Genomic DNA, 23189 nt, shown 5'->3' on the forward strand with positions numbered 1-23189 from the left:
GGGCCAAGGTCATTGACCTTTGACCTGTGACGTGACAAAAAAATGCTGACTTGTTCTCTATATGGGGATCCGTACTACTACTGCTCATAAAAAATTGTGCATTAACAGACTATTTACGACAATGAATATGATTTTTAGTCTTTAATACCTAATGACACTTGTATTTTAAATCATTATTTTAAATACATATCGCCCCCACGGACAAAATATCTATTTGTCCCCTTGCGCCACTAAGACATTAAAGCTGGTTTCGTCTACTACATCTACAGATTAACCACTTGTAATAATGAATTCCATATCTTTATGCCATGAATTGTTGACTTATTTGTCGGAAGAAAACTAATAGATTTCCCCGTAAAACGTTTGTAACTACGTTCTGAAATGCCATATATCTGGTTTATAAGTTAGCCAGGATATTGTGTTCCCATTTCTTTTCAAGTACTAATCGAATGGTAAATATCTGGTCGATAGTTGATTGGTTTTACCTAAATCCGCTCTGATTTTCTCCAATAATTTCATCTGCGTATGGAATCAATCTTGCTAATAGAATGTTTAAGAGAATTTATTGTATGTTGACAGAAGAGAAATCCCTCAATAATTATTACAATGTTTTGAACTTTTCTTCTGAACTAGAACAACGATTGATTCTTTTCACTCTTGTTGTAATTCCTCCTTCTTCCAGATAAGGAGAATAATTTTGTGTATTTTACTCTACAATATTCCCACTCCAGCTAAAATTAAGTCAGCCAGAATTTCGTGTACAACCGGATATGTGTGTTTCTTTAATTTTTAAATAGCGATTTCTGTTTCTGTCTGGTTATATTCTGGGATATACAGTTATGCAGTATGCATTTCACTTTCTTCACGAACATTAGTTTTTGGTATGTGTTAAGCAAATCATCAAAGAAATCTTTGTATTTATTTAAGATGCTATCCTGATCAGTGAGAAGTCTTCCGTTGGCTTTCTTTAATACCAGGAATGCACGAGCTTGATAGACTTTCTTAAGTTCGTTGATGCATTTATACATGCCCCTAATGCTTTTGTTTTTATTATTATATTCAAGTTAATTAATTTTAGCTTTCAAAAATCGCGCTTCTTTGTTCTAAAAGTTTTGGATGTTTTCCGCCAGATGACAATGACATTTTACGTACTTATTTTGCTCGATTTTGTAGCCAAGGCTGTTTCTTCTGTTTCCTGTTGTTTGCTAATTTAATGCATTCCTGGTTGAACCATGGTTTGTTCCTACGTATTTCTGCGTGCCCCGATATTTCTTTTGCTGAAATTTTAATGTTATCTCTAATTTCAAGCAAGTATCCTGAGCATAGTGCACTCCGAATCTTCTAAAACCGAGAATCTATTCGACACTTCAATCTAGCTCCCCTCTCTTCTAATTTCTTTAAATTAAATCTCTCCGTTTTCAGATATTGAATATTTACGTTATTCAATGATAGTCTCTCTCTTTTATTATCGATGGTAATCAGAATCACAATCAGCTCTTTTGAACGATCAAACGTCAGTTATGCTAGACTGTTTTTCTATGTCTACTAAAACGTGATCAGTTTGATTATGTGTTTTTTCATCTGCTGAAGTCCAGGTATATTTATGAATGTCGCGATGTGGGAATTTTGTAATCTTCACGATTAGGTTTCTGGATTTTGCAAAGTTCACGAGTCTAACGCCGTTGTCACAACTTTCCTTATGCAGACACTTATTCCCTATAATCGGTTTGAAAATACCCTTTCGTCTTGCCTTCGCATTGAAACCGCCTAACAGAATTTTCATATGGTATTTCGGGAGATGAGTTGGGGTATGTGCATTTAAAAGAACAATGTTACACCACCGATCCTTAGGATAAGTAAAAGAAAATCTATCATTAACAAATTTAACCCATGTAATTACTTATATTATTCGTTTGTGAACGAAAAGCCCTGTACCTTGTTGGTAATTTTTAATTCGTTTCATGTAAAAGAACGTAAACTTTCCAACTTGACTCCCCCATTTCCTTCTCACCTGACGTCCTGATATCCCACTTGGTCCATTCTCTATTTCTAAACTCATTCGTTACAAATTTTAACGCGTCTGTCCTAAAGAGACTTCTTATATCCCATGTTCCAAATCTTATGCCGATTTTACATTGCTGAGTTCGTGCCAAGTTATCACTTTTGATCCGAGGATTCTGAGAAACATACCTGAACAAGCCTCTTTTAATAGGATGAGGTTGTTAGCCCCACACCGAATCCCCAAGCTGGAGAATCACCCTTGTCGTCTGTCCACGACTGCCTCTTTAGTATATTCCCAGCTAAGCCTTATATCTAGAGGCCTTCTCCTTGATCCACAACCTGAGGATGCGCCATGCCGTAGTGATAGGAAGACCACATTTCACGGAAATTAATATAGCTATATTTTAGTAATATAATAGGTATTGATTAATCGAACACTGCTTTAGAACACACACGAACAATCAATATATCGATGGACATTAAGACTGTGAAACCTTCGATGCCGTAAAAATCGTAAATTAGAGACTAGTGTCAATGTGGTATTTCATGAATGCATCGTACGTTTCACTATCCGAACTATTCTTGATGTATCACATTGTTTCGTTTTAAGGTTACGTAACTTTATAATTTTTTGTAAGTGATAATACTCTTTGTTCTCTGCCAATAGCAATTGTATGAATTTATAATACAAAGCTGAGTTACAGAATAATAAAATTAAAATTTATATACATTACGTAATATTTCGCAGGGCATCTTATGTAAAGGGCGCCTTATTTGCTTCACAAGTTCTTTATTAAGAGTCACTATTTGAATTTATTATACAAAGCTGGTATACAGGATAAGTTAAACCACTTATCTATAACGTGATGTTTCATAGGGCGCTTCATGTAAAGGGCGCATTGTACTTTTCACGGGTTCTTTACCAATAGTAACTGTATGTATGTATTGTACAGAACTGTGGTATACAGAAGAGTGAATAAAATCGTTCATCTTTGATGTGGTTTCGGAAGGGCGCCTAATGTAAAGGGCGCACTGCACCTTCCATGGGTTCTTTACCAATAAAACTGTAAGAGTTTATTACTAAAAACTTGTACCTTTATTTATACTGTGATGTTTCGGAGGGCGTACCGGGATACGTCCCGGTGTCCCGGTGGGCCAGCAAGGGCCTGCTTGTAAGGATACCATTGCAGCACTTTGAGAAGAATTTTCCACACAGTTGCGTAGAGCACGTTCCGATGTCTTGACATTGCCTTCGCACTTCCCATGCCACTGTTACTCTCGGATATCTTCACGACAGCATTGATTTCTCCACGAACATTTTGAACTTTCTGTGTAACACTCTTACTACCTCTTCCTGGTCTCAATCCTAACATTCCGGTCTCCTCAAACTTTGTCACCATTTTTTTAATGCGCATTATGTAATGGGACCACGAGATCGGAGATATTCACGAATGGTACCAGCATCATTGTTCAATGTATAGTAAAGTTTTACTAACAAGCGTCTTTCTGGTAACGTTAATACAATGGTTGCTTTCTTGGTACGTAACCTGGTCTTGAATACCTGCTCTTGGCAAATCAGGTGCTTACTCACATCTGCATGTGTTTCAGTGATACAGGTTCGAGCCCCAATATGTACTCTGCTCTGACCTTGCTAATGTCCGATGTTTGGTTCTTTTTCTCTTCACACACTCTTTATCTTGTCATCAAGGGGTCCCGGGATCGCTCCCGGTGAAGACACGTGAGTCAGACCCCATGTTAACCTGTAGATCCCGTCTTTAGAATGTCATCATCATCTCATACGGTACTAATCGCCATGGGTTTTCCTTGCCCAGGAACCTTCATGTCAAAGACCTGCCTTTGGACTGAATTCCACATCACCATCACCGACCATCACCATCACTGATAGCCCCATATCACTACACCACGGGGCTATTAATAGGAGTAGAAATCAATGCCACGCGTTGCAGAAGGACCATAATTACTCGTTTCTTTCATTCAACATCAATAATATCCTTTGTCTTCCATACTGCACTTACCGCACTTAACACTGAACAGCAACACAATAGCCTTTGGAAGTAAGATTTGACAGTAAACTTTTCGTAGAATTTTGTGGTAAGCTTGCAGTTTATGAGCATAGGGAAGACTAATATCTGTCTTCGTTTTGTAAGAATACCGAGAATTTTAGGGGAACGCTTCAGCACAAAACCCCCCATAAATCCTCCGCTGACCACGTTGTATTACCGTATTAGCATTGATAATCAATGCCACGAGACCCACAGGGGAGGTAATTATAGCGTTTCTTATCATTTAGCATCACTAGTGTTGTTTTTCTTCCACACTGCACTCACTATGCGTTGTACAGCGCCACAATTACCTCTGGTGGTGAAAATTGAAACTAATTTTGTTTTCTACACCAATCGCTTCTGCATATTCCCAAATATACTCGTACCAAGTTGGTTGCATTTTGTGAAGTGGTTACGTCTCCAGAGTTCTCTGAACAGCGATACTTATTTTGTAATAACTTGGTACCTTTCAACGCAATTACCTCCGTTATTTAACCATTTGTTCAGGCGTGGTACAAGATTTTCTATGCCTTCAGAAAAGGAATCCCGTCTAATGCCCGATAACCATTCTTGGGCTGCAGCTTTCACCTCGTCATTAGAGTGGTATCGTCGATTTGAAAGTCTGGGGACCAAACACATGGAAGTCGCACGGTGAAAGATCTGGACTATACGAAGGGTCATCCCACACTTCCCAACTAAATTCGAGTTTCGAGTCGAGTCAAATGTAATTTTCTCAAGTCGAGTTCCGAGAAGATTCACTGCTTTTGACGTCGAGTTTCGAGTCGAATCGAGTTTCATAAACGGCTCGTTTAGCTCGTTTTAACTCTTCGAAATCATGGCCTGATTATACTGGGAAGAAAAAGCCATATGAGAAATGTAAGCAGTAATATGAAAATTGTTACTGTTGCTCGTCTCAATAAATACACCACAAGAGATTTTTATAACGAGCTCTGTTCGGCTCGGCTCAATTGAGGCGATGGCTAGGGTCAGCTCGCTTGGAATGAAACATCGGCTCGAGCTGGGTTGGTTGGGATTAGCTATCTGTTCGGTTCGGCTCAACTGAGCGAGGGCTCTAGCCGGCCCTGTTGGCTGAGCTATTGGCTCGGCTCACTTCTCGGTTCGGCTCGATAGTAAATGAGCTGTGAGCCGAGATGCTCGAGACGTTGACAATTCTAAACTCGGGCCGAGAAGTTTTGAAAGTATGTTGTCAGCGCTCTATAACTTTTAACAGTGTTTCGCTCGAACCCGAATATTTCGTGTTTATACACAGTTTTGTTATAATAAGTAAATAAATAAATAATAATAATAGTAAGTTGTAGTAGTATCATTGATAACAATTATATTGTCTATATAGGATACTTGAAGAGAGTACTTGAAACTATACACAGGATATGGCTCGTTTCGACTCGAAACTCGACCCAAATTCTAGTCGACTTGAAGGCAATTTTTTGAGCCGAGTTCTCGAGTCGAGCTCAAAGATGTCTGTTTCGAGTCGAGTCGAGTTTCAAATAAAACTTGCTCGAACTCGAGTAACGCAGTATGACATTTTAGTCAGTGTTACATTATATGAAAATGTTCATATAGGTTTCAAATAAGAATTTGTTCTTGTATCTACATAAAAGATTCAGAACGTGCAATATTATTATTATTATTATTATTATTATTATTAATACTTATTATTATTATTAATACTTATTATTATTATTATCATTATTATTATTATTATTATTATTATTATTATTATTATTATTATTATTATTATTATTATTGTAGTAGTAGTACCGAAAATTGAAGTAATACGATCTTTATCAGATATTCAAAGTTTTGGACCAAAAAGTAACGCGTTAGTAACGAGTTACTTTGGAAGTAGCGAATCAGTTACTTTTGGGGGCAAGTAACGCGTTAGTAATTAATAGGTATTAGTGTTATTATTATATAATTCATTATATACATTCATTGAATATGATAATTCAACTTATCAGAACTACATAATTTACAAAATATTAAAAAGAATACATCTCAATTGATAGGATAGGTATATTGGAGTCTCTACAGCAAACTTCTTTTTTTCTGAACGTCTTTGTGTTGGCTGAGACCACACAAGACACAGCACAGTATTTTTGGACATCTGAGTTTGAACTTTCGAATGTTGCTAACTCGAACTTGAAATTGACTCCAGAAATGTTTCATCACGAACTATGAAGCAATGGCTAAATAGTACTACTCTCCAACCTAGTACAATAGTTCAGAGTAAGATCCATTGCAACTGAAGACCTGCTGTCGCAAGTGAATTCTATTATATTCCATCTACCATTCAAGTGCGAAAACTACGGTACAATGAGATGTCAAAACTTTCAGAGTTTACCGATTCTCACACTTAACTCCCCGCCTCCAATGCTTCCTACGAGAACGGACCTAACTAGAGATGCCCTTCCGTTTTGGCGGAGGAATACAAATTTCAAATGGTAAGCTGAGTAAATGTTTAACTAAAGTGTATTTAAATTACAAAGGTTCTTGGACATAACGAAACTTACTTTTACTATTTGTAAATCGTGTTTTCATGTTCTCGTATGTCAAAGTATCCCTACATTACACCACAATCATGTACTAATTGCAGGAAGACTCCATTGCCGGAAGTCTACAACCGGCTGCTAAAAAGCCATTACTGTCTGGTACTCAGGTAAACAGTGGGAAAACAATTGTTAAAACAACCTCCAAACACTGATTATGTATGTTGTCACACTATATGTCAAATCTCCAAAGGTTTTTATATGTGTAAAGAAAAGGTTTGTGTATTTATTTACAATGTAGCAGTCTGATAAATATGTTCTTAAAATTCTTTTTATAAAAGGCTGACATATTTCGTCTGCATTGACACAGTCGAGGGGTTGCAAACTTTCACCTACAGGTGTCTACACCTATCAAGGGGTGTGTACGAAAGGGGGTAAGTCAGCAAAAGTAGCAGAATACCATTTTTGTTTTGAAATATTATGTGTTAATAAGTTATTCTATATAGAATGTGTTGTATGCTTCGAATGGTAGAAACTTGTAGCTTTCGGCTAATCATATTTAAAAAGTGAATCACCAAACTGTATAAACAGTAATTATGAATTTTCCAATGACTTCAATTATCAAAACAGTACTCGCATGGGTCGCCATTGACAGTTGGCCATAAGCGAGCATACAGCCAGAAAGAGAGTTTCAGGAAATAGTCCCTATCGACGGGGGTATTATCTCTGAAGGCTGGGAGGTCGTGTGTCACTTCGGGTCTTGTAAAAGGAGGGTTGACGTCGTCTCTACGTCAACTCTTTTCGCAGGAAAATAACATTAGGAAAACATACAAGTTGTGCTAGTAGTTATTCTATTTTCTACGGGAGCGGGAACTGTTTAGTTCATCGACTTAAAAAAGTTCTCTACCTATTAGCAAGGAATCAATTGTTATAAGTTAAAATGTGTGTAAATATGTGGAAGTGATTAGAAGTACAAACATGGCACAGTCGGTTTTTCTGGTTGAGCAGTGTTAGTGAATTGATCAAAACAGTGACAGAATGTAATTGCCCATTATCAAACAATTCAATGTGGAGGTATTTACATTACGTATTACAAGCTCTCACTCGTTAGTGATAACAGCGACACTTCAACTTATATAATGAACATGAAAGAAAACTACCTAAGAACTCTTTGGTAATAACTCTTGCCTATGGTCAAACTAGTTTACTAGTACTACTACTGTGACATGAAACTGCCAGCAGCACGTCAGTAGAGAATAACTACAACAGAATAGCAGCAGCAGGGAAGAGAACAGAACTCCGGATACAGAACTCAGGACCTCTCTTAGATGAAGAAAGAGAGTGGGGAAGATTCAAGACAGCCAGAAGAGAATGCGCGCCAACGTAAAATAAAATATTGTGATAAACATTTGAAAGAAAGAAAAACTTAACAAGAGTTGTATTCTATTTTTTTCCTCGTAGTCAGCATCCTATTAGTGTCGTGTGTCTCTGAAGTCAAAGTTCTTATTATTAAATAAAATCTTATTATTAGTCAGATCTGCATACGGAAATTAATTGGTTTATTCTGTAACCATTTGAAATTGAAATTCAAGAGTCTCAAAGTTTATATTTTTTTCAAGTCTCTACCGAAGTTAGCTCATTAAATTATCTTCCTTTGATTGATAATCAGAAGGCCATTATCACGACAATTTTCAGTACTGATCTGTCAGTGTTCACTCAGGCTCCCATGCTTAAACAAATATCCTTGCATCAGACGGAGTCACCTAGATATACTATTTACAATTTGTATCTGCCCTGACTGGGTCTATCAACAAAAAGTAGCACACACACTCAGGGTAGTTCACAACTGTTATAAGTGAAATACACAATATTCAAACTATAGCAGCAGACATTGGACTACACTTAAATTTGATGAAGTCTGAAGTAGGAATTTTTAGGAATTTCGGAAGATCAAATGGAAGTGTTATATTCAGAATTTAAAAATTCAGCACCAAGAATACAACTTATTACAACCTCTTCAGCTTTTCTTCTTGGTTCAGTCCCTTCACCTGAGGCAAGATATAACTTGTTAGTGGAGAAAACCAAGTAGTTAGATTTTTTCTTATCACTTCTGGCCCTAGTCTCAGCACATTCACCTTTTTACCTTCGTGCGTCGTTTTCCATGCCAAGATTAATCTATTTTTTACGCTATTCTTCTTCTTGGCGTGAAGTAGATTTGCTAGAGAAGATTGACATTGTTCTGAAAAGTGGACTAGAATCGTTCCTCAACTTTAACCTAAATACTATCGCATGGATACAGGTCTCCTTTCCAGTTGATTCTGGAGGTGTTCGTATTCGTCGAGCTGTCGATTCGGCGTATCCTGCACATTTACCTTCGTTCTATGGAACACGGCATACCATTGACATACTCATCAATAAAAAAAAATGAGCCTCACATAGAACTGGATGTCCAAGACTGCATATTTGGCTGGTCTAACCTAGTCAGTTTAAGTCCTCCTGAAATAACTGGCAGAAGTTCACAATCAGTTTGGGACAACCCGACCATCAAATTGCATCAACCAGTGATACTACAAGAAGCAGAGAGCCAAGAGGACAGACTTCTCGCCTCCTCATCTCCAATTACAGGTACGTGGCTACAGGCTTTATCTTCACAGAATCTACGACCACACCTTTCAAATGAAAGTTTTCGTATTGCAGTTGCAGTTTCCCTAGGGGTAGACATATGAGCTCTAAATCACACAACTGCTCTAAATGTGGTACATCAGTCAACCAGAAAGGGTTACAGGTCTCTCTTGCATAAGTAGTTCCGGAAGACATGTGAGACATTCGAACATGAATGACATTATCTGGAGAGCACTCACATCGGCGGAAGTTCCATGTGTTCGTGAACCTCTGAGATGTAACAAATCTGACGGCAAAAGACCAGATGGCATGACGCTGGTACCATGGAAGAGCGGAAAGATTCTTCTCTGGGATTTCACTTGCTGTGACACTTTCGCGTCATCCAACCTTACTCTTTCGTCACCACGAGAAGGAGCTATTGTAGCCCTCAAAGAATGTGAGAAAAGAAAATGTAAAGAACTACTTGATAGGTATATGTTCGTGACCGTGGCGATTGAATCGAGCGGCACTTGGGACCTAGAATGTTTAAATTTCAACAAAGAAGTATGCCAACGTATTGCACACGTTACTGGGGACAAACTTGCTACTAATTTTCTGATATAACGTATCAGCATAGCAGTTCAGCGAGGCAATGTGACTTTCATTTTAGGTACATTACCTCCTGGCAAATTATTAGAAGCTCTCCTTTTATAACTAGGCAGAATTTGCTGTTTTCTCATATCATTTTTCGCTCTTTCTTTTCTAAGCACCATCGTTTTATCTTTCTTTCTCTTTTGCCTTCTCTCTTTTTCTTTCATGTCTTTCACAATTATCACATGATTTTGTATATTGGGAGATTATATGTACATTTAAAGTATGAAACGATGTTTTGACAACGGACAATATTGTACAGAACAGTTCTACCGGATGGAAGTTGATGGGAAAGTAAACGAAACGTCGTGATTTGGAACGTGGAATCTTTAATTTGAAAATTTAGCCAAAATATGAAATAAAAATGAATGAAATTTGGAAATTCTTTGCTTTATATGTATGTTTTAGGCTTAACTAATACATATAGGACTTCCGAAGAGAAACATCAAAGCAATTTAATGACCGTGTCTATAGTGACAACTCCCAGTCACAAACCCTCTTCAGTTTTATTAGAGAGAGGAAGAGAAGGAGTGAGAAAGAAGAGAGGAAGGTAGGAGAAAGGAGGAAAAGATAAAGAAGAAAAGGAGAAAGGAAGAATGAACTAGAAATAAAGGATTACTAGATAATGATGGAAATATGGTAAAGGAACTTGAATAGTTATTAAAAGGTGATTCATATTCGACGGTTTTTATTTGAGGATCTATTCTGGTGATCCCTAAGAGACACATGTTCCCTCATACTATCCCGACCTGGATCCAGGCAACTGCACAACTGGGAGTTGCCCAAACGCAACCCACGGGACGATAAGTTTTAATTTAATTGTTTGTCTATTATTTCAAAATGTTAAATAACCTGTATCCAGTATTTGATTTTTTATAAAGGAGATTGAGCACACATTTCAATCAGCCAGGAAAAAATCTAAACTAATGTATATATTATTCACCAATAGAAGTTTTGAGATTTCTGAAAAGACCGTCGTTATTCAGGCTCATCCTGTTATTTTGGCTTTGTTCCAGAGCCGGTTTAGACTACTTTAGAATTAGTTATCTTTCATGACCTCCGTCATACACTAATACATATACTATTACACAATTATTATAAACACTATCATGGTAGTATATCAATATTAATCGCTACGACTTAAAACTAAATTTATCATTCATTCTCACACACAAACATACATACAGGACAGCGTATCGACACGGGTGAAAATAGTTTAAAAGAAACCATCTAACTACAATTTGGTGAACATTTGTTACATCTACTGAGAAATTAAACACAGAATTCATGAACATGTGATAAGTATACGTATAAATGTATCAATCTACTCATGAAATTAAATGACAGTAATGTTATAGTATACACACATATATTTATATATATATATATATTAAAAGACAAATTAACAGAAAAGAAAAAATATTTTTATTTAATTTGGGAAATATGATATACGTCCGTGAATAAGTATAACATACAATGTGGTGAAATGAAAAAATCTTAAAATGAAGGTTAGGAATGAGTTCTTATCTCATTTATGAACATTTTTGAAAGTAAGTAAACAATTCCTCTCTCGTACTTTCAGACGAGCTATAATATCATACTTATTATCGAAGCAACCTTTCTGGTGTCCATGCATTTCACTTTATTGCATTTCTTACACACACATAAGATTACGTTTACTTACTGCCATTAACACATATTCTGTTCGTCGAAGTACCTACCGAACACATTTCTCCCATTCCTGGGATTAAGAGATGAAAGTCTTGTGACTGATATCTCGGTGACTAAAGTTACGTATTCTGTCATTGGCTTACTATCTCATTCACTAACGATATCACAGTTAATATCACCTTATACTACTAAGCACACAGATTTATCGTTAGATTTGCACTATATATATGCATAGGAACGAGAATTTTTCGAGTTCAGAAGGACTTTCGTTTGTATTGCAAACACAGCCACTAAGGTGGAAACACTGGTTAAGTTTGACGATTCGTATGGGAGGGATGGAAATTGAAATGTAGTTTTACGGAAGGATCTTTATTTACTAACTTGAAGGTAAATTTAAGCATACAGTAGAATTATGATGACCTGCCTTAATCCCATGCTACATACAGTTAGTGTATTACAGACGATGTTAGTAGTTACATATATTATTTAAAAATATTACAAAGTTTGAAGAGAATGTCTACAACATGCGGTGGTATCTAGTAACATTCACATTTTACAATTATCGGATTCCTCGGAACTATAGCAACCGAGGACCGTTCGGAGTAGGTACCAAGACCATTTACACATATTTATTCAATTCTCTATTATACATTTTATTTCAATATCATACTTATATTCCACACATATTTATATCTTAATATACATATATTCAATAATCATTTAAACTTTCAAATAAATAACCCCGACTAATTAAATGTTCTCGGTTAATAATAAGATTAATATTCTCAAGCATTTTATTGGAACTGATAGACATTTAATTCGAATGGCAGGCACGTAAACAGAGAATATGTATAAATGTATGCTTCTAAAAGGTTAACACTTCTTTTGGGCCAAAAACAAATACAACATTTACTTTTATGGTTATCAATGGAAACAAAAGTAGAAAAACTGATAGTCTAACGAAGGATTCTGAACGAATAAAAAGAGGAAATTTTATCGTGTACTGAACAATCGCTTACTATCGCAGTGGGTCGAAATATGATTGAGAAACGTTTCCTTATCCTTCCGCATCAACGAATACCTCTACGAATCGTGTCTCGCAACATCTCACTTGGTAAATCAAGTTCAAATGGTATATGTTGAATGGTTGATATACGTCAAGCTCAAAACTTGGGGGGAAAGTTAAAAATAAAAAAATCTTGAAGATGAGAATAAAGGAATAGATAGAGAAGAAAAAGAAAAGGAAAAGCAAAAACGCCGCCAAAGGAATAAGCTAGGACACTAAATCTACAAAGATAACTGGTCAAATTTAGACATACAACAATCCACAGCCATATATATGACGATAAAGTTGGCCTGCTAAATGCGTAGCCTACAGGGGTCTCTGAGTGCCTAAGTACAAGTCCGTGCCTTCTAGGCAACCATTTCACAAGGAATAAGCCCTTGGAATGATTGACTATTAACCGTTTCCGGTACTAATTCACTCAGATTACAGCCGGAAGTGTCAGTGTGGTCTCTTAATTTAGAATTAGTAAATAAAACATTATCCCACCCCTCAGAAACTGAGAAGAGTTATGAGTAAAATATAGAAAACTAAAGTCAATAAATAGAAAAATCCTAACAAGGATTTGCAAAATTACAAATAAATAAGTAAATGAATAAATTTTGTACTGCTAAGTTGTCTGAGAACTCTTACTAGTAGCTCTCAAATCCGCAAGGGCGCTAACCTTGAGGCGTCAACTAATTTCAAAACACTATATATACTAGTAGTAGAAGAAATGAAATTTCATGGACATTGGGGATTTTGGACGCTCTGGTACGGTATAACAAGATTCTACTGTAATAAATCTTTTATATTATTCAACCCTATCCACTTCGTCACCTCTGCGGACAGTAGTGAACTTCACTTAATCAGGTGACGTGGAAAAAAATCAGAGTTGTAGGATAGTATCGCTTTGTGTTTAGCTGGAAAATATCCGGAATCGTTTGATATATGTTTACTATTCATATCGCCATGTCGGATGATCAGTTAGTACGTATATTTACTATCAAATGTCAAGAAATCAAAAGCCACAAAGCGAAAATCCAATCCATCGTTTTTACATAACACACTATTCTCACTCAAGTATCCTAGCTATTGATTAATGTACTAAACTTTTTATCATTATACAAATACAATCAATATCCGTAGTAAAATTTACAACCGGGCATGTATATACACGGGTGTCCTATTATTTATTCATACTCTCTATCATACACGCATATATAATTTATATTATTGTTACTCACATATATATTCATTCCTTTCTATAACTTTGATTTAATTTTCAGACACCCTACACTTTATCATTACGCCCAGGACTGTTCACAGCAGTCATATATACTAAAATCAACACATAATACTACAACACTACTACTTTAATCAAAACGCGTGAGCTTGTATGAACTGATATCAGATTCTTTCAAAACAAATCATAGTATATTTCACTTTACGGTTTCGGATTATTTTGTGCGCCATGAAAACTCAATATTCTTAAATACATGCAATTATATGTGAGAAAATGTCAACAACGCGATCGTTCACAGAAAGCAACGGAAAGAGAGAATTTAAAACTGCAGCCTGACATCAAAACTAATGTCATATATATAAACTTCAAGTTAAGGGATAAGTAAAGTTGACTATTATTAATCATTTGATTATTGGACTATATAAATGACTGTGCTTTTCAGGAAAGTTAATTTGCGATGTAGGTTATCTAAATACCTTTTCGTATGGGCCAGAACTAATATTTACTCATAATTAATCGCAAAAGAAGGGTCATTTTCGTGTTGACCAGTTCACTAAGTATCGGAGTAACAAAAGCCTAGCGGCGAATAGTGCTCAACTCGGCGAGAGATGGCATTAATAGTACGAAACTGACTTTGCACTAGTGAATAAAATTTGTACTTTGTCATCGATAACTATGAGTAATCTAGGGAGTAATTACGGTACAGTGTTTCTATGAATTTGAGATGCGAATTGGTTTATCCGTTTAAATTGACTACAAGAGATGGCTAATTAAACAATACACTGCCCATAAAGAAATAAATCATATTCTCACTCACATATCACTACGGTCAAAATACTAAAATTTCACACATACATGCTACATCCCACATGGATCAAGAACAGAAATATTAATACATATCACTACACATAAATCAAACAAATTACTGATAGCACCATCCTAAACCGGCTCTATGCACTATGGAAAAAAGAAATGAAATAAACAGAGCCCAATGGCCCTTCTACCAATTAAATCATGGTTTTCCAATTACTTTTAATGCCCCAGAAAGGACATATTAAAACTACTAATGGTAAGGGTTCCTTTCTTGTAGGGAAAAGATCCCTTTTTAGATTTCATTTAGCCCACAATGTATTAGCAGCCGTGATCAACTCAGGAATAAGTCAGAGTCCCAGATCTAACTTACACGGACATTGTCAAATTTAACTACAAAGGAACCTACACATACCGCCATGTTAATAATAATAAAAAAATTCACGTATACTACAGATGAAGAATTATAAGTGGACATGCATATTGTACCCTACACAAATTTGGAATTGTAGAAAGAATATTATAATGTTTAGATCACTGAAACTTCATCTGAAAATCACTTGCAACAGAGAATTCATACACTACACTGTAATTCCTGTCCATCACCATCGATATGTACCAACATAGCGTTCCTGACTTAAACTTTCTATTTTACGGTTTTCTGACTGTCTAGAATGAAATTTCAACACTGTGAGACTCCCAACGGCTTACTGGATGGTTCATTTCATAAATAAAACTAATTAATGAAATGGATTTTTTGTTTTACGTCCCACGTTTATGCCGGGTAGAAATAGTCCAATCAGAACAAAGAGTTTTGGCGGCGGAAAATATAAAGCGAATAGAAAATGGTAAAAACTGAATGAAACCGGATTTTTGGGAGGATATGGGCATCTCAGAGGGACGAAGGGGGTCTAAATTTTCTGTCATATATCAAATTGGTGGATAATTTCAAGAATTTCTATCCAATTGCGGGCCTATGTTTTCGTATAGCATTAAAATGTATAATTCAATACTCATTCATTTTAAATGCCCATATACAGGGTTTACAATAAAATAATGTTTAAATAAAGATATTATTCCCAGAAATATAATTTTTCCGAAGTTCCCACATTACTTTTGGTTTGAATGAAAAACAAATGAATTTACTACACGGACCGAAAATTATATACTGAAAAAACTACAGTACACAGTATGTTCAAAAGATATTGGGTCTCTCCAAACAAAAATTTCATTACCTCAACTGTAATGGTACATCACATGAGCTGAGAGAGAGCTTAATTCATATACCAAAATGTAGATTAAGTAATATATTGCTATCATTTGAAAAAATGTGCATGTATATGTATGAATATATGTATTCTTTGAATTATTTGCTGTCAGAATATATGTACTTATAACTTCTATACTCTTCTAAACAAGGATGTTATAAATAGAGGATCTGCCCATATGTATTTTCATCCAATTAAATCAATGAAGCCAAAAACCAACCGAGCATCGGCACGTCTGATTGGTTACTCCCGTTTCCGACATCGTCTGATTGGCTACTTTCGTTTCTGCCATTTTTGTTGGCTCAAAACATTGCGATCCAATTGAGCGGAGTGGGCACAGTAGGGGTGGCGAGACTGTGACGTATGGCTTCAAGATTTTGTTGTAAGGGCAGATACTCTATTTATTAGATCCTTGCTTCTAAACTATATTTATTAGTAAATCTTTTCTTCTTCCTTTACTTCAATTATTTGAATGGAATAACATTACGAGTACTTCTCTTCTTCTCAAATATATTAAAATAAATCCATCTTCAACTTATTTTCTTCAGGTTTTATATAATATAGCATTCATAATAAAAGTACAACGAATAATGTATATCAGTTGTAAAGAGGAATGGCCCTTTTTACTCTTATTTGCAATAAAAGAATTTTTGTTCTCGACTTCTACTTGTATAGATCAGGTCAACTCCATGAAGTGTTCTGACTTTTTATCAATCTGCACCAAGGATCTTATAAAATAGAGGATCTGTCCATATGTACCTTCATCCTATTAAATCGATGAAGCAAAAAAACAACCGAGCATAGACACGTCTGATTGGCTACTCTCGTTTTCGCCATCGTCTGATTGGCTACTTTCGTTTCCGCCATGACTGTTGGCTCAAAACATTGCGATCCTATTGGGCGGAGTGGGCATAGTAGGGGTGGAGAAACTGTGACGTAAGGCTTCAAGATTTTGTAGTAAGGGCAGATCCTCTATTTTATAAGATCCTTGATCTGCACATTAAATCGCCGGTGCAGATCAGAATTAGCGTATCCAGGCTTAATAACAATAATAACAATGATGATAAGGATCAAAACAGAACAAAATTCTAAACAAAATTAACAGAATACGCACGGCAATATAACACGGTCAAAATGATCTGTTACAACTTCAGTTGAAAACTACTTTCAGAAGACCCAAACTATTTTGACGATAGTAACTACTTCACTGTTCTTTTCGTTTGATTGATTCATAGATTTGGGGATTAATGGGGACGTCATCATCGGGAATATTTTGTTCCGGTTACGACCCTAATAGTATTGCAGACTTTTAATAGTCTTACGTAAGCCTTCAAGATTAAGTCTGTATGCTTGAACAATTTACAGGGCTGCAGACTTAACCAAGACTATACAAAACTTGCTAGTTCCTCGATTGCAAGCTTGCTGCAGATTAATCATCAATTCCTAATATAAAGCTAACGTTAAAATTGTTTGAAAATTGGCACACTGAACAGAATGACTTAAAATTTACCTTGATCAAAGGAATACAAAGTACGTGAGCCGGCGGGCCGAACTCGGGCTCACAAGTGTATCTCACTTCGTGCCTGGGATGGACTCGGGCCGTAAATTTTCAAATATACAACCATATTTCTCGAGCCTTACTTTGTAAATATACAGTACAACGATATATATATTGCATCGTTCTTTCTGGAGAACTTGTAAAGCACAACCACAAGATTAAACATCTAATTGCTGTAAATAAAAATATAATTTTGAGTTAATTATTAAGTTTTTGTAACTCGGGCTTATTTCTGGCTCATTTGATTATCACATGGGCTCGGGCCTAAATGTTAACACATATTTCTGACTTGAGTCGGTTCTCACATTATAAATTTACGAGCCGGGCCGAGCTCGGGCTAAAAATTCCGCCCCTTGCAGACTTCTAATACAAAGAGACCATTTTAAGGCTGTCTAACGCTCACGTGGTTTTGCGCAGCCTTCGTTCTTACATGTGCTATAAACGTGTTGTAGGTTTACACGTCAAGGCTACTTGGACTTGGAGCATGACTTGAAATTTACACTTAGGTAGGCCATACACAGAGAGAATCATTGAAGTTAATTTTATCAAGAGAAATTAATGACAAACTTAGACGTGCCGTAGACATGTTGCATATATTTAAATCATTCTTGACCTTAGCCATACGAGCTAAATACACTTCCTGATTGGTTCTGATTGGTTGAAGATATCCGTTTCTCGCCACGTAGCATACATGTAGCATAAATTAAACGCTTGCTGCTGTCGGTCCTCGTGGCCGAGCATGGTAGCGCAGGGGTTAGTAGTGGAAAGTGCTTTTAGCGTGGGTTCAAACCCAGCCCAAGGAAAGTTTTTATTTGTTTTTAATTTTAATAACACTATTATCATTAACAAAAGATAAAAATCATACTCACTTGCCCTTGTACATATATAATACATTTATAATACATAAAAAGTTATTTACTTACGTTACGAAACATAGCTGAGCGAGCGAAGGGAGTTAGAAGTCCCGCAGGTCTCGCTTTGTTCCACCTTGTCCCGTATAATAATACCACGTGACATTACGTCATTCTCAGGTGGGGCAACTTCGAAGTAAATCTACTCTCACCCGCTTTCTTTTGACCAAATTTAAACAGGTGAATAAGATAGCGTGTGAAAAATAATATGCAGACGTGTTTGCTTACTGGGAATAAATACTACTGACCTCTATTCTTGTGCAAGATACTTACTCACATAAATTGTAAGACTATTATTTGTATATTTCAGGTTATTAATGTTATTATTGGCGTCATAAAATACGTTGATAATTGGTGAAAGCTGTTACATCAAATATATTAATTACATTTCCATTAAAATATATATTTAAACTGATTTAAAGTTCACAATGCTCATTGGTTTTAGATAACATATTCTTTCCTTTTGTATGACAAAGATATTAAAATATTTATAAAAAAAGGCAAGCAGTAAGAGACAACTGGCATTTTTATGCAACCAAATTATTAATAATAGCAATGTAATGGCTTCTGGCTAAGATTCTCACATTATTAAGGAATAGATTAAGGAGTTTATACTAGCATTTCACATCGATGTATCATGGTTTCACTGAAACAACAATCAAGTCACACAACCAATTTAACTTTCACTGTTAAACGTCCAATTAAACTAAAAATAAAATCATGAAGTGCACTATGTTTTAGTTTGTTTTTCCCCGCCGTGTTTTTTTTTTCTACATAGGACCAAAGCTAAGGGCGCTAACAATTTGTGGATCATTTCTGCTGCCCTCTTTAAATTCTTCTTCTGTGAGTTTGTCGTCCCCATTGTCGTCCATCATGTCGAATATTCTGTCTACTTTTTGTTTCACGACATGAGGTCCACCGACCTGTACACCCTAAAACAAAAGAAGTTAAATATTAGTCACATAATCTATCTTCTTTTAATCTAATATAGATAAAATAAAGCTTGTTTGTGTGCTTGTCTGTCTGTCTGTGTGTGTGCAGCCTGGGGACCAGACCAGTGGACCGAGAGTTACCAGATTTTGGTCAGGGGTACCTTGACCCAGGTCCCAGATCAAGACGATCTAGTGATGGGAAAGTTCCCGGGAAGACATGTTTCGGGAATATTCCCAGGGAATATTCCCAGGAAAATTCCCAAGAATGGGAATATTCTGGAAATTTATTTGCAATCACAAAAAGTGCATTCTATTACTATAGAAATAATAAACACTTCTGACCAGAGTATATACACTTGTTTATTAAAAACTAAATTCCAGTGTAACAGTTTCAACAACGTAACGTTGTCTTCATCAGACACTAACTGAAAGAGATATCTTAGAGCGCAGTTATATATACTAAAAGTGAAAGTCCTTGTGTGCATGGGAAGCCACCTGGGTCGGACTTCCCCGGGCGTCATCTTCCAGCCACCTGCCCTGACTTAATTATCCTCCCACCTGTGTTTATCTTTTCCAGACACACCTGTTGTTTATCCTGACCAATTGCCTTAAAACATTTTCTCTTAATCTACCTCCGATGCCTATTAGAAATAAATAACAGACTATACTACATACAACTGACTATAAATACAGCAATACAAATATATATATATATATAGACATAAAAATAAACTATAAAATATAACAATATATAAAACTCTATATAACTATATACAATATTAAACTATAACAATATATATACTATTAAATATATGACTATAAATTACATATAAATATGTTCAATCTTGTTTTTTCCTTTCAATTTGTTCTAATAATTTATCCCATAGATCATGTATTAACAGTCCACTTGTCCAGTTCATTAATTTGTCACTTTTCTCTTTCTTTATTCTTCGTGCTTCCTTCCATTTTCTTATCATTGGCCTATTCTCCCTTTCTAGCCCCTTTACACCTTCCCAATCTATATCATGTCCCGTTTCTTTAACATGTTTATATATGGCATTGTTTTCTCTCATAAGTCTCACATCATCCCTATGTTGTTTAATTCTCTCCCTAAGTTTTTTCCCTGTTTCCCCTATGTATATCATATCACAATCCTTACACGTCACTTTATACACTACACCTTCATCTTTTTCACATATTTCCTTCGTTCTACTTTTCGCTTTCTTGATCATTTCCAAAATTCTTCTTCCTCCTTTTCTGTACGTCTTCACACCACCTCTTCTAAGTAAGTTCTTTAGTACTTCTGTCTTCTCCCCGATGCTCTCTATCCCGTGCCATTTGTTCTCCTCCTCTTCCTTTCTCTCCTTTCTCCTTCCTTTCCTTCTTTCCTCTTCAATTCTGTTCTTCCTTAACTTCTGTCTGTTGTACCCGTTCTGCTCTAGTAAACTGTGGAACTTCTCTATGTCCTCCTTCTTTTTCTCCTCTTCAGTATCTATTTCTTCTATTCTTCTCTCCATATTCCTTATGAAGTTTCTTTTGGTGCTGTAATCCACATCACTTCTTTCGTGGCAATAAACTCCTGCTGCACATTCTTTCCTATACCATCTTGTTGTAAATCGTCCATCTTTTCTCTCTATAGTCATGTCCAGGAAGTTTATAATGTTGTTGTTCTCCACTTCCCTTTCCAGTCTTATCCCTTTTTCTTCATCTTCAACCTTCTTTACGAATTTTTCCAGTTGTCTCTTTGTTCCTCTCCATACTCCCAAACAGTCATCCACGTATCTGCAAAACAATATTAGGTTGTTTCCACCTTCTTCTATCACTTTCTGCTCCCATCTGTTCATCACCAATTCTGACAACACTGGGCTTAATCTTGAACCTATACTTAGTCCTTCCTTGATCTTGACTAGTTTGTTCCCTATCGTACAAAAACTATTGTCCCATATTACTCTCAAGGCTTTCACTATCTTCTCTTTCTTCCAGTCTCTTATTTCTCTCCCTTTCATCTCATCTTCTATGACTTTCACTATGTAATCCCTCTTTATACTCGGAAACATTGCTTTAACGTCAATACTAAACATAATTGTTTTCTCCTTCTTATTTCCTATACATTCTAACATTCTTTTCACTTCCTCCGTATTCTTTACTCGATGACTCTCTTGACCTATCCGTATCTCTTCTGCTATTTTTCTTAACTCTTCTTCCAATGGTTCTAGACAGTTTCCTCTACAATCCAACACTGGCCTTAGCTTAATCTCTTCCTTGTGAATCTTCGGGAATCCTTTCATCTTTGGAATCCTTCCTTCTTCTTTTACCCACTTTTTAAACCCTTTTCTTCTTCCATTCTCCACCACTTCCTTGAGTACCTCATCCTTAATCTTCTTCTCTCCTATGACTTCGTATGTTTCATCACAAAGATCATCCAATTTTCTTTCATACCATTCTTTCTGCATCACTACCACTGCACCTCCTTTGTCCGCTTGCTCAATAACCACGTCTTTCCTCTTCCTCAGTCTTTTTAAGCCCTCCCTTTCTTCTTTCCTAAGGTTCCCCTTTCTAACGTAAGCATTCTGTCTCACTATCGCCACCGCTCTCCTCCTTATTCTCTCTCTCTCTTCTTTGTCTTTCACATCCATGATAGCTTCTTCTACCGAAAACACTACTTCTTTGATATCCACTTTTTCGTCTTTCACTTTAAATTTGTGTCCCAGTTTTAAGAACTTTCTTTCTTCCTCCGTTAGATCCACATTTCCTATAACTACCACTCTGTTCTCTTCACCAATTGTCTTATTCTCTTTTTCCCATCCTAATATTTCTCCTTTCCTCCGTAATCTTAGTCTCTCCTTTTCCCTAAAACTATTTTCCCATTCTTCCAAATTCTTTACTACACTCTCTCTTGCAAACACTGATAGTCTATCCACTATCTCGGACCACATTCTCTTGGTCACTTTGTCACTCTCTTTATTTTCTTTGGTCCTTTTTCTTATCACGTCCCACACCAACTCTTTTTCTAACTTTTTAACTAGTTTCTTGTATTTCACTGAATCACAATGCACACCTTTCTTGTTCACTCTCAATCCTTTGGGTGTTGTGTTCTCCTGTAGACACTTTCTTAAGAACACTATCTGCTGCTCCTTTGATATCTCTTTCCTTCTCCTGTCCTTCCACCTATCTATCCTCTTTTTCAGATTCAGAGGAATTTCACATGCAACTCTATCCATCACGACTCTGGAACTCACTAAAGAAATAATAAACACTTCTGACCAGAGTATATACACTTGTTTATTAAAAACTAAATTCCAGTGTAACAGTTTCAACAACGTAACGTTGTCTTCATCAGACACTAACTGAAAGAGATATCTTAGAGCGCAGTTATATATACTAAAAGTGAAAGTCCTTGTGTGCATGGGAAGCCACCTGGGTCGGACTTCCCCGGGCGTCATCTTCCAGCCACCTGCCCTGACTTAATTACCCTCCCACCTGTGTTTATCTTTTCCAGACACACCTGTTGTTTATCCTGACCAATTGCCTTAAAACATTTTCTCTTAATCTACCTCCGATGCCTATTAGAAATAAATAACAGACTATACTACATACAACTGACTATAAATACAGCAATACAAATATATATATATATAGACATAAAAATAAACTATAAAATATAACAATATATAAAACTCTATATAACTTTATAGAGAGAAGACAGAAGTACTAAAGAACTTACTTAGAAGAGGTGGTGTGAAGACGTACAGAAAAGGAGGAAGAAGAATTTTGGAAATGATCAAGAAAGCGAAAAGTAGAACGAAGGAAATATGTGAAAAAGATGAAGGTGTAGTGTATAAAGTGACGTGTAAGGATTGTGATATGATATACATAGGGGAAACAGGGAAAAAACTTAGGGAGAGAATTAAACAACATAGGGATG

General features: G+C 36.1%; 1 protein-coding gene across 2 annotated transcripts in view; it reads right to left on the reverse strand.

Annotated features, from left to right (window-relative positions):
- Positions 1-18829: 18829 nt before the first annotated feature.
- The window catches only part of LOC145676209 (frequenin-2-like), a 102565-nt gene continuing 98205 nt past the window's right edge, over positions 18830-23189 (reverse strand). For both annotated transcript variants that reach the window (XM_081747132.1, XM_081747133.1), the window contains exon 7: positions 18830-19264. In XM_081747132.1, coding sequence (XP_081603258.1) covers positions 19103-19264 — 162 coding nt within the window. In that variant the 3' untranslated portion in view covers positions 18830-19102. The remainder of the gene's footprint in view (positions 19265-23189) is intronic.

Source organism: Thermobia domestica, chromosome 18 (assembly GCF_964235325.1).
Source record: "Thermobia domestica chromosome 18, izTheDome1.hap1.1, whole genome shotgun sequence".
Lineage (NCBI taxonomy): Eukaryota > Metazoa > Arthropoda > Insecta > Zygentoma > Lepismatidae > Thermobia > Thermobia domestica.